This window comes from Gopherus evgoodei, chromosome 1 (genome assembly GCF_007399415.2).
Source record: "Gopherus evgoodei ecotype Sinaloan lineage chromosome 1, rGopEvg1_v1.p, whole genome shotgun sequence".
Lineage (NCBI taxonomy): Eukaryota > Metazoa > Chordata > Testudines > Testudinidae > Gopherus > Gopherus evgoodei.
In genome coordinates this window covers 45581389-45594294 of record NC_044322.1, presented here as the reverse complement: position 1 = coordinate 45594294, position 12906 = coordinate 45581389, and the positions used below count along the sequence as shown (strand labels likewise).

The 12906-nt window shown below is 43.0% G+C and overlaps 1 protein-coding gene across 6 annotated transcripts in view; it reads left to right on the top strand.

Moving 5' to 3' along the window:
- Nucleotides 1–12906, top strand: part of STARD13 (StAR related lipid transfer domain containing 13) — a 521076-nt gene that overhangs the window by 506116 nt on the left and 2054 nt on the right. For 3 of the 6 annotated variants that reach the window (XM_030563204.1, XM_030563239.1, XM_030563218.1), the window contains 5 exons: nucleotides 2765–2972; nucleotides 4484–4598; nucleotides 5349–5570; nucleotides 8939–9156; nucleotides 12089–12265. In XM_030563204.1, the coding sequence (XP_030419064.1) occupies nucleotides 2765–2972; nucleotides 4484–4598; nucleotides 5349–5570; nucleotides 8939–9156; nucleotides 12089–12265 (940 nt within the window). Of the gene's footprint in view, nucleotides 1–2764; nucleotides 2973–4483; nucleotides 4599–5345; nucleotides 5571–8938; nucleotides 9157–12088; nucleotides 12266–12906 lie in introns of all 6 variants that reach the window. The other 3 variants (XM_030563196.1, XM_030563229.1, XM_030563211.1) reach the window with 1 other exon arrangement.

Below are 12906 nucleotides of genomic sequence, written 5' to 3'. Positions count from 1 at the left end.
TAAATAAAAATGAACAGTTACTTGAGTACCTATGGTATCTCATAAAGTGTGGGGTTAAATCAGGGGTAGACGAACTACGGTCCATCAGACCTTTTAATCCAGCCCTTGAGCTCCCACTGGGGAGCGTGGTTAGGGGCTTGCCTCGCTCTGCACGTGTCGTAGCTCTACATGGCTCCCAGAAGCAGTGGCGTGTCCCACCTCTGGTTCCTATGCGTAGAGGCAGCCAGGGGGCTCCATGTGCTGCCCCTACCCCAAGCGCTAGCTCCACAACTCCCATTGACCGGGAACTGTGGCCAATGGGAGCTGCAGGGGTGGTGCCTGCGGATGGGACAGCGCACAGAGCCACCTGGCCACACCTCCATGTAGGAGCCAGAGGGGAGACATACCACTATTTCCAGGAGCTGCTTGAGGTAAGTGCTGTCTGGAGCCTGTCCCCCTGCCACCCAGCCCTCTGCCCCAGCCCTGATCCTCCTCCCACCCTCTGAACCCCTCAATCCAAGCCTGGAAAACACTTCTGCACCCCAACCCCCTTATCCCCAGCCCAAAGTCTGCACCCCCAGCTAGAGCCCTCACCACCACCACCCTGCACTCCAACCCCTTGCCCTAGCCCAGAGCCACCTCCTGTACTCTGATCCCCCAGCCCGGAGCCCCCTTCCCCACACCCAACCCCCTACCCCAGCCTGGAGCCCCACCCTGCACCCCAAACCCCTCATCCCCAGCCCCAACCTGGAACCTGCACCCCTAGCCCAGAGCCCATACCCTCTCCCACACCATAACCCCCTGCCTCAGCCTGGAGCCTCTTCCCATACTCCAAACCCTCTGCTCCACACCCCACAGCCTCCTCCTGCACCCCAAACTCCTCATCCCTGGCCCCACCCCAGAGCCCACACCTCCACCCAGAGCCCTCACCCTTCCCACATCCCAACCTCCAGCCTGGATACCCCTCCCCCACCCTGAATGCGTCATTTCTGGCCCCACCCCATAGCCTGCACCCCTAGCTGGAGCCCTCATCCCCTCCCACACTCCAACCCCCAATTTTGTGAGCATCCATGGCCCACCATACAATTTCCATACCCAGATGTGGCCCTCAGGCCAAAAAGTTTGCCCACCCCTGGGTTAGATAGATACTTTACTTTGGGAATTTTTGTTCATATGCATGTAGTTTATGTAATCACCAAAATTGGGGTTCAGAAGGATTATTTTCCTCATGACATACTGACAAGAACTTGAGGAGCTGGGACACTGCTGATATATCCAGAATGGTTGATTTCTGTGATTGCAGTGGGATGGGCATATCACAGTTCAGACTGTGCTCAGTTACCCTATACTTGGCATAACAGTGGTTTTCGTTACTCTGCTTAACCAAAATGCCCAGTTAACTGAAGTGACGTCACTCAAGGTTGTATTGTAATCTTCATTATGTGCCAGAATCCAGTGGAGGGAGGGATGAGGCAGTAGCGTAGCTGGCGGGATTCAGCGGAAGTAGCCGCTTCCCCTCAGGCCGGCAGGCATGGAAGTGGCGCCTGCCAGCCGGCGCCACCAGCCACACAGCTGGAGGAGCCGCGGGGCAGCAGCGGCAGCCCGGCACGGAAGCGGCGCCTGTCGGCCTGCGCTGCCTGCTGCACAGCCAGAGGAGCCGTGGGGCAGCAGGCCGGCGCTGCCCATCGCATGGCCAGAGGAGCCACAGGGCGGCAGGCCAGCACGGAAGCTGCACCTGCCGGCCGGTGCAGGCACAGCCAAGCGCTGGGACAGGAGCCAGGGACAGGCAGCAGCTCAGGAGGGAGGGTGGGGGCAGGGGGGTTCCATTCTGGGGGCATGACCAGAGGGGGAACCCAGGGCGGGGGGGTGTCTTTTTTATGTTTTTTGCTCCCCCTACGCAGAAAACCTGGCTACGCCGCTGTGATGAGGGACACATTGCACAGACTTAGCAAAGATTCCTCTGAGTTTTCTGAAGGTTTCCTGTGTCCCTTGCCACCTCTAGAAAGTCAGGGTTGTACTATATCAATTTACCATTTTTTGTCTGAAACCTTTTAAAATAAAGTGGTTGCATGAGCTTTCCAAGAGACAGAACTTAATAGCCTACTGTTACATCAATGGTAACTCAGGCTTTGCTCTTCTTTCATAGGGTTATATATAATGTATTAAACACCCAAAGGAGTTCTCTTAATCCAACCTGAGGAAACTTATGGTAGCTTTAAAAATAATTCTGTCCAAGATGCTATTCAAGCATATCCATTACTACTTTCATTAAACTCTTCCTAGGGTTCAGGACATAAGTGCAAGCATTTCCCCAAGCATTCCTAATGCTTTTTGAACTGCTCTCCCAAGGGCAGAGAAAGCATAGAAAATAGCATTTAATGCTATGGCACTAAGTACTGTTCTCACATCATAAACTCTAAATGAAGTATGGTCTCCTTCTTAGAGACCCACCTCCTCAGGGACAGAGAAGGGTAGTAAAATAGGTTAGATAGGCGATGCAGTATGGAAAGATAAAATATATAATAGCACTTAAAAGTTCGGACTCAGTCCTCCTTAGTACAGGTCGGTATTCACTTTCCAAAACATGGAAGAGTCAAAGCGAGCAAGCTGAGAATATGTAAGAAAGACAAGCTCAGGTTTTCATAGTCTGACATTTAAAAGGTGTTTTCCCCCTCCAAAAAGAGTAGTCACCACAGTGTGAGTTTCTGTGTTCACTTTATCATGTTCCAGTGTCTTTACATGATGTTATGATTAACCCCATTGAATGACACTTGATTTTCCTCAGATGTTCCCAAAGAGCAGAGACTTCAGGCCTTGCAGGCAGCCATCATGTTGATGTCAGACGAAAACAGGGAGGTTTTGCAGACTCTGCTGTGTTTCCTGAATGATGTCTCCTCTGTAGAAGAGAATCAAATGACTCCGATGAATGTAGCGGTGTGTCTGGCCCCTTCCCTTTTCCACCTTAATATATTAAAGAAGGAAAGCTCACCAAGGTAAGTAATTGTCTTGGCTGTCCCCTTATCTTTTACAGAAAGGGCTGGAATTTAAAACTTAAATAATATTGTATTAGCATGATACTTTTGATGTTTAGACCAACATTTGGGGTCAGATTTTCAAAGGCGACTGTTGACTATCGCACCCCAAGATTTGGGCATGCATTCTTTGAGAAGGAATTACAGAGCCAAAAGGGCATTTACACACAGACAAAGTCATTTAATTCTTGCACAAGTAAATGCCTATTTTCATCTCTAAATTCAATGTGTGTGTGAGTATGTTTTGTAGGGGTAGTTTTGGCTTTTGAAGGCACCAAACCTGATTCTGCTGCCATTGGCGTCAATGGGACTGTAGACATGCCCTTCCTTGCTCTTGGTACAAGTCAGTCGGAGACCAGTCCTTTGCAAACCCCAGTGCCTTTTATTTCCCTGTGTGCATTTCCACCACCACCTATATATAGTTCTGTACACTTCAGTATTACTCAGGTAGCCACCTGGGGAACAGCTAGCTCCTGCAGCTAGGTGGGAACAGCAATCCCTACCTCCTCCCTTTCCTGTCCCTTCCTGCTAGCTTTATAGGCCTCCACCCTATAAAGCTCACAGGTGATTACCTAGCAGCCCTTTAATGAGCCACACCCTGCCAGCTCCAATTATTTCCCCTTTTTGGGAGCTGAGCTAGCAGGGGCTGGTTCAGTGCCTCTTAGGCCAGCACCCTGTTACGGACTTTTGCCATTGACTTCAGTGTGGAGAAGATAGGTCCACAGTTTTGTGAGCATGGCTTTTAACAAGCACATTTTCAGGGCATGGCACAAGGTTGCAGGCTCATAGTTCCTGTCAAAGTCAATGGGTATGTTCTGGCTTAAATCCTGTGCAACCTCAAACTTCACCCAAATTGTTATTAAAGAGGCATCATGGAAAGGAGGGATAAGCACGGAACGCTTGTGTGCTAATCCCAGCTCTGCCAATGACTCACTTTGTGTATACTTGAATAGCATTCTGATAACTGGAAAATTGAGCTCATTTCAGGCCATGTTCCTGTGGTTCATAACATGGTGAATATAGATTAAACAGGGCTTAGACCCATCCAAACATTGGTGGCCCATCTAAATGTCCCCTCTGCATTCCCTTCCCATCCCTGCCAAAGATATTACTGTGAGCATATTTGGAATCTGTTCAGATATATGAGTCTGGAAAAGTCTCCTTGTAGCCAGTGCCTTGCCAAGCATTTTAAATGATGACAGGGCTTATTTGTTGAAGGTCTGTTGCAAAATGTATGATATGCAATGTTCAACATCTTTAAATGTTCCTGCTCTTAACTTTGGATTGAGAATATTTTAGGTAAACACTTTTCCTTTGAATCAAAAAAAGGTTTTGTGTGGCCTGAATGATCTCTTAGAAATTTAAATTTAAAAAGGTTTTCTCTATGGCTATGAGAACATTGTGCCATTATGTTTACTTTCATATTAAAAAGATCCAGCTCCTCTTACCTGAGACACTGAATTCAATTACAGAGTAATACAGAAAAAATATGCAACAGGAAAGCCAGATCAGAAGGACCTCAGTGAAAATCTGGCAGCTACTCAGGGACTTGCACACATGATAATAGAATGCAACAAACTTTTTGAGGTGAGTGGAAGACTCAGTATTATTCATGGAGGCCACTGTACATAATAGAGCAGCCTTTGAAATATTTACATTTTAGACTTACATTTTCTCTTTCACGTTAGCTTAGAGGGCGATGGTTCCTAACTTATTTATAAGCTTGTTCCCATTTGAAGTTTATTTCTCATTTCTTTTTTACTGTCTCCTTCTACCTTTTCAGAGATGCAGATATTAGCAACATTAGTTTATGATCCTTCTGGGTTAACAAATTTTACTTTATAGTAAAATCTGTTGTTTTAACATTGAATTAGTTATATGTTTTAATAAAAAAAATCCAGAAGGGAGCTTACATACGTTGTTCTGTATGTAGTGTAACAAAGCTGTCGTTGCCTAGGATTACACAGTGATTACTGAACTACATGCACTGGCACTTGCCATTTCAGGGATAGAACTTGTATCTTCCTGCTCCAAAAGTACATGCTAGTCTTCTTTGAGCTAAAGGAGAATCGCTATTAGCACTAAAGGGCCTTTGACGTACAATTGAACAGTCTGATTCCATCCAGTAGAGAGGTGTGGTGCACAGACACAGTGGCTATTATCGTATCTTGATATCTCATGATTAACAGTAGGCAAAGATAGCAGTGAGTATCTGCTTTCATGGATTCATTGTGCTTGTGTACAGGATAATACATCATGCTAGAGAATGCTTCTCTTAAAGGGCAGTTCTCAAAATAAGCGTCTACCTCTAAGTTTTACCTGCTTTCTTTGAAGCAGGTCCCCCATGAGATGGCAACCCAGTCTCGGAACTCCTACATGGAAGCTGAAGTGCATTGTCCAACAGTGGAGGAACTAGGAAAGCAAATGGGTGAAGAGGGAGGAAATTACCAAATGTACCTTGAAAGTCTGATGCACAACCTTCAGAAAGAAGCAAAAGAGAAATTCAAAGGATGGGTCACCTGTTCTAGCATAGAGAACACAGACCTCGCCTACAAAAAGGTAATTTCAAGAGATGTGGAAGAAGTAAAAAACAAAACAAATTAAAAAAAATTCTAATCTACCCATTGCTACCCATAGGTCCCATTGGTTCATTACATGGCTGAATAAATGCCTTTACTATTTTTTAAGTCTTCTACAGGCAGGTAAATCATATTCTTGGAGGCAAGGGGGGGAAACCTGTTAAAACTTCCTATATAAATAAATAGTTAATAGAAATGTAACATGGCAGTGATCTATGTACAGGTCTGTCGCAACTTAAACGCATTTAACATGCACGATTTTAGATTTATGCTGTACGGCCGGAGTCCAGGGGCGTGGCCTCAAGATTTAAAGGTCCTGGGGCACCAGCTGTGGCTGGGAGTCTCAGGGCCTTTAAATCACCTAGGGGGCTCCCAGCTGCAGAGGTGGCTGGTAGCCCCTGGGGCGAACTAAAGGGCCCGAGGCTCCAGCCACTGTGGAGGTCTGGGCCCTTTAAATGCCGGCCCGGCTGCCAAAGCTGCAGGCGGGATTTAAAGGGCTCCACTGGGCTTCCCACCACTGCGGTGGGAAGCCCGGTGGAGCCCTTTAAAACCCATCTGAAGCTCCGGAGGAGCCCTTTAAATGCTGCCCCGGCCCGGCCGCCAGAGCTGTAGGCAGGATTTAAAGGGCTTGGGGATGTAATTTTAAGTATACGCGGTTTTCGCTTTACGTGCTAACCGAGGAACGGAACCTCGTGTAAAATAAGACTTGCCTGTATGATATTCCTGGAACTGGGCACAAAGAAGCCATAATAAGGTCTCAGCTAACAGGCAGAGGAAGTGATAAAGCAAACCGTGAAAAGATAGAGAGAAGAAAAGAGGAAAAATAGATTGTATTACTTGAGTAAGTTGTTTGAGAAGGGGATGAGTAACTTTCCTAGCCTTCTGCTTCTCCTGCAAACAGGTCACTGGAACACATTAGAGAAAGTTTTCTAAAGCTTGAGGAGATTTGGAAGGTGTGTGTGGAGGACAGGGGGAAATTTGTTAATATAGATACAGTATAGCTTCCTGCCTGTTCTACCAGGGTAGTCCTGCACAGTTGTTGTGAAAATGTTAGATCTATGATTTTAGGATAATTTTGTCACCACTCTATTCAGATGGAGGCTTTCCCCATTACAACAAGGGGGAAGTTAATATTAACAAAGGGGAAGGAATGCAAGCCAAAATAGGGAAAAACAGGTTAAAGAATATTTAGATAAGATGGACATATTCAAGTTAGCAGGGCCTGATGAAATTCATTATAGGACACTTCAGAAATGAGCTGAAGCAATCTTGGAATCATTAGCAATTATCTTTGAGAACTCTTGGGGGATGGGTAAAGTCCCAGAAGACTTGAGAAGGGTAAACATAGAACTTGTCTCTAAAAGGGGGAACAAAGAGGACCTGGAGAATTATAGACCAGTCAGCCTAACAATCAGTTTGTAAGCATCCTAAGAAAAATAGGGTTATCAGGAAGAGCCAGCATGGATTTGTCAAGAACACATCATACCAAACCAACTTAACTTCCTTCTTTGACAGGGTTACCAGTCTAGTGGATAGGGGGGAAGAATGACATAGTATATCTTGATTTTAGTGAGGCTTTTGATGCAATCCCACGTGATGTTCTCATAAGCAAATTAGGGAAATGTGGTCTAGCTGAAATTACTATAAGGTGGGTACACAACGGGTTGAAAGACTGTACTCAGAGTAGTTAACAGTTTGCTGTCAGACTGGGAGGGCTCATCTAGTGGGGTCCTACAGAGGTCAGTCCTAGGTCTAGTACTATTCAGTAGTTTCATTAATGGCTTGGAGAGTGGAGTAGAGAGTATGCTTTTAAAATTTGCAGATGACACCAAGCTGGGAAGGGTTGCAAGAACTTTTGGAGGACAGAATTAGAATTCAAGATTACCTTGACAAATAGGAGAATTGGTCTGAAATCAACAAAACGAAATTCAGTAAAGACAAATGCACAACTACAAAATGGGGAATGACTGACTTAGGTGGTAGTGCTGCTGAAAAGGACCTGGGGTTATAGAAGATCAAAAATTGAATATGAATCAACAATGTGATGCAGCTGCAAAAAAAGGTTAATATCATTGTGGGCTATATTAAAATGAGTGTTGTATGTAAGACGCGGAAGGTAAGTGTCCCACTTTACTTGGCACTGGTGAGGCCTCATCTGGACTACTGTGTCCGATACTGGGTGCCACACTTTAGGAAATATGTCAACAAATTGGAGAGAATCCTGAGGAGAGCAACCAAAATATTAAATAGTTGAAAAAACCTGACCTATGAGAAAAAGTTAAAAGAGTGCATGTTTAGCTGTGAGAAAAGAAGAATGGGGAGGGGGCTGTTAAGGGCTGTTATAAAAAGGACTGTGATCAATTGTTCTCCGTCTCCACTGAAGGTAGAAAAAGTAATGGGCTTAACCTGCAGCAAGAGAGATTTAGGTTAGATATTAGGAAAACCTTTCTAAATACGAAGGTAGTTAAGCTTTGGAATAGACTTCCAAGGGAAATTGTGGATCCGCATCATTGGAGGTTGGATAAACACCTGTCAGGGATGGTCTAGGTTTATTTGATCCTGCCACAGCACGGGGGCTATCCCTTCCAGCCCTGCCTTTCTATCATCTTGGGCTCTCTGTGGTTTTCTCCCCACTACGGTGCTGTGTCAAGTAACAGAACCCAAGGGCTAGTGAGCAGATTTTTTGCGATAAAAGCTATTTTCCTACTTTTGGGGCCCCCGAAAAAGGAACCTTTATCCATCCAGACACAAGAATGAGTCACCATGTCAATTACTCTTGAAAACTCTGGTTAATGCAACTCCACTGATGAGCCAAAAGGGCAAATCCTCTGTACACAGCATCACCTCAGATTGCCCAAGTGTTTTAGATTGAACATGGGACTCTTTCAGGGCAATCAGAGTTTCAGATGCTGGACTAAGAAATCAGTCTTTTAATCATGTTGTTTATCACCTACCCTTTCTTCAGTCCCTTTTACCAGCTATTTTTCAAACATTCTATGACCTCTTCAGGGAAAATCCCATGATCTACTTAATATCTTTTGAGATAGGAACTTTGGAACAAATTGGCATCTCAGTCTCACCAATATAAATTGAGTAATGCCAGTGCCATCGAAGGATCTAATCCAGATTTATATTGGTGCGAGAACAGAATTTAACCTACTGTCTCATTTTTGTTAAGTGTCAGCACATGTATATTTCTATATAAACAAATAATATTGAACATGCCTGTAAATACAAATGCTGTGAAACGTCATCTTAAACTTGAGCTCTGAGTCCTCACCGGAAGTTCCATACCGAGAACATATTCATAGCTCCAGCATTTCCATTTTTCTTTATTGTTTACTCAAGGTTGGGGATGGCAACCCACTCAGGCTTTGGAAAGCTTCAGTGGAAGTTGAAGCACCCCCATCAGTTGTACTGAATCGAGTTGTAAGAGAACGTCACCTTTGGGATGAGGACTTCTTGCAATGGAAGGTCGTAGAAACTCTGGATAAGCAAACAGAAATCTACCAGTATGTATTGAACAGCATGGCACCCCATCCTGGCAGAGACTTTGTAGTTCTAAGGTAAACTTTCTAAAAGCACTCTTCTTGGCTCTTACTTCTCCACACGGAGTTTCTGTTATTAGAAAGATCTGGTTTTATAGAGCTTTCTCCTTAACATTTATTCACTAAGTATACTGTGTCATCTACATATAGGCTGTAATATTTTATTTCTCAAAGTGAATTTAAAACTATGCACTTAGAGCATACTGATCTTTTCCTCAATGACATTTGAGCAACAGTCTTGCAAAACCCACGTATTAGAACATAAATATTATTCATTCCTTAGGACAGATGCCTGATAATAGCTGCTCTCAAAATAATGCAGATATAACCTAACTGTTTTTTCTCCTGCTTTTGCCATGCTATTTGGAAAATGGTGGATCTCTCAATTTGCTTGAGTTTGACAAGCTAGCTGTTTAGTAGAAAAAATGCTAATACGTTTAAGTTAAGGTTCCTAGATAACATTTAAAGTTGGAACATTTCTAGACCAAGAAATGCTACCATTTTAAAAAAAAAAGCTAAATATTTAAAAGTATGGAAATGAACTCTCAATGGAAGGTAGATCCATATTCCTATATCCTCCCTGTTCATGCAGTGTCTCAAATAAATGTGTATGTGTAAATTAGCTCATTGGACATTCCAAAAACAGCCTTAACTCTGTTCATACACAACCTATAAACAAGAAATCCTCTTAAATGCACCTGCCCTTTGAAACCTTAAGGGTTGGTTCTTGGCCCACTCATCAGGGCAGAAAACTGGAATGGTGTGTAGAAAGATTTCAGCTACAGAAGAGCTGTCCCTAACTCAGCCATCAGCTGTTGAATGTTTCCTTTTGATTGAGTGTGTGCATTATTGTTCTGGGCCTCTGCTTTCTCTTATTGGAATGATATGCCACTGAAATGATCTAGCAAATCAGAATTGCATTAGGGAGAAAAATGATGGAAGGTAATAGAAGAGCCCAATGAAATATAATTATATCAAGATATCCCTTTTATTGTTAACTTTTGTATTCTGTCAGAGAATAATAACTTGCAGACATTATTGGTATAAAGGAGAGAACTGCTGGAATTCCTAAGAGAAGTTTAAAAATACTTTCTGTAATTTCTTTCTGATCAGAAAATATTACTGTACATTATACATTTTCCTTTGCCTGCTCAAGATTTACTGACTAGGCTAAATTCCTCCCTGGTATAACTCTATGAACTTCATTTCATTTACAGCAGAGATTAATTTGGTCCACTGTGGCATTCCCTCCTTGCCCCAAGAAGATTGCGTAGCAGCAGTCAGGGAGGTTTTTAACCACCTTTATTCTGGGTCAGATTATTTTCCTTTCAGTTCACCATACATCACAATGTTTTATGTTCCTGAAAAACCCACAGTGCAGTCACATCAGTCACACAAAATCTTGAGAACAAGTTTTCATTCTCGTCAATAATCTACCCAGGATGGCTCAGCAACACTATTGTATATCACTGACTGAAATATATATATCATAAAAGAGAATCCTGGCTGGTTTATGATGCGCTGAAAACAGGTAGGAGAGACCAAGCAGTAGGCTTGTTGTTCACATCCTTTGATTTGTGTTGAGGCTGGAGCTATGTTAACCAATCAGATTGCCTGACCTAATTAATGCACCTTGATTGGCAGCAACTGAGTTCAGTGAAATTATTAACCTCTAGAGAAGTGCGTTATTCAGTTTACAGGACTGCTAACTTCAATCTCGCCTTCAAAATGTTTGTTTTATGCTTTTTAAATTCAGAGCTATAATTGAAAGGTATCAAAATGTTTCTAAAAATGATAACTGGGAATGTGGAAGAATGCATATGTCTGACTTTACATTTTGGAATGAATGTCAGCCATAGAGGGGGGGAAATATTGATATACAGCGGGGTCGCCCAGAGTGGGGTGCAAGTGGGGCAATTTGCCCCAGGCCCTGGGACCCACAGGGGCCCCCATGAGATTTTTTCAGGGTCCCTGGAGCGGGGTCCTTCATTCGCTCTGGGGGCCCCAGAAAACTCTTGCGGGGCCTGGGCCCCCGGAGCTTCTTCTGTCGAAGACCCCAGGCCTCCTGAATCCTTTGGGTGGCGCTGATATACAGTAATTTGCACTTATATAATACCTTTCATCAGAGGATCTCAAGAGGCTCAACATTAATTGATCCTCACAAGTACTCTACTGCAATCTCTTTATTTGGAAGTTCAGGATTTTTTTCACATAACTGCACTCAAAACCAAAACAATGTAAAACTTTAGAGCCTACAAGTCCACTCAGTCCTACTTCATGTTCAGCCAATCACTAAAACAAACAAGTTTGTTTACATTTAGGGGAAATCATGCTGCCCGTGTCTTATTTACAATGTCACCTGAAAGTGAAAACAGACATTTGCATGGCACTGTTGTAACCGGCATTGCAAGGTATTTACATGCCAGATACGCTAAACAGTCGTATGTCCCTTCGTTCTTCAATTTGTAGGTGTTAAAGTTTTACATTGTTTTGGTTTAGAGTGCAGTTATGTAACATAAACAAAATTCTAGATTTGTATGGTGCACTTTCACAATGAAGAGATAGCACTACAGTACTTGTATGAGGTGAATTGAAAATAATATTTATTTTGTTTATTTTACTTACAGTGCAGATATTTGTAATAAAATAACTGAGCAGTGCAAACTTTGTATTCTGTGTTGTAATTGAAATCAATATATTTGAATGTTTAAAAACAATCAAAAAATATTTATAATAAATGTAAATGGGTATTTTATTATTGATTAATTGTGACTATTTTTAATCCTGTGATAAATTGTGATTATTTTTTAATTGTTTGACAGCCCTACTTAAAACCATGAATCTGTGAATCAACCAAACTTTTGGAGTCTAGCTCTTGCTTTCTGCACTGCTCAGAGCATTCATTCTTTCTCTAAATGTGATACTTTCTTTCTTAAATGTCTTGTGACAGGACATGGAGGACAGATTTGCCAAAGGGAGTGTGCACACTAGTGGCCGTCTCTGTGGAACATGAAGAAGCTCCTCTGATAGGAGGTGTACGAGCAATTGTGATGGATTCTCAGTATTTAATAGAGCCTTGTGGCTCTGGAAAATCCAGGCTGACGCATGTCTGTAGAATTGATCTGAAGTAAGTACCATACCTGCAGAGAGCAGATCAGTGACATCCCCTCAATAAACCAAAAATCTCTAAGCTTAGTTTAGCAGGGTTAGCCAAGAAAGGGCAGTTGTGCGTTCCTAGTAGTAATACAATAGCTGCAGTATTTCCTGTATGCAGTTAGTGTCAGTAGTTTGTAGGGATTTAATGTATTTTCTGAAATAGTGTTACTTTTAAAAGATGAATGAAGCAAGATAAGAACTAAACTGCTGTTCTTGTCCAAAAAATGACTGAAAATGGCACCTTCTTCCTGAACTGGTCTGCTCTTGGTGTGTATTCAGGGTCATAGCTGCTCACATTAGTAACAAAAATATGGCTTTACTTCTGTTTCCTCCTGTTAGACCTGCAGCACCAACACAGCTAAGACAGTGAGAGACAGACTTTGTTTCTTAGTATGGTTTATTAGCAGCATTGTTTACTAAATTCTGCTCAGTTATGTTTATGCAAAACTACTGAAGGCCACGTGGGTTTGCTAATTTGAAGATCATGAGGCTGCCCATGAGCAGGTGGGGGCCTTGAGAACTGTTACTGGTTCTGGTGTATAAAAATGAAAGAACCAGGTTGAATTTGTAGAGATGGCAGTTACAAGAAAAAAAAATTCTAAGTCGAACACA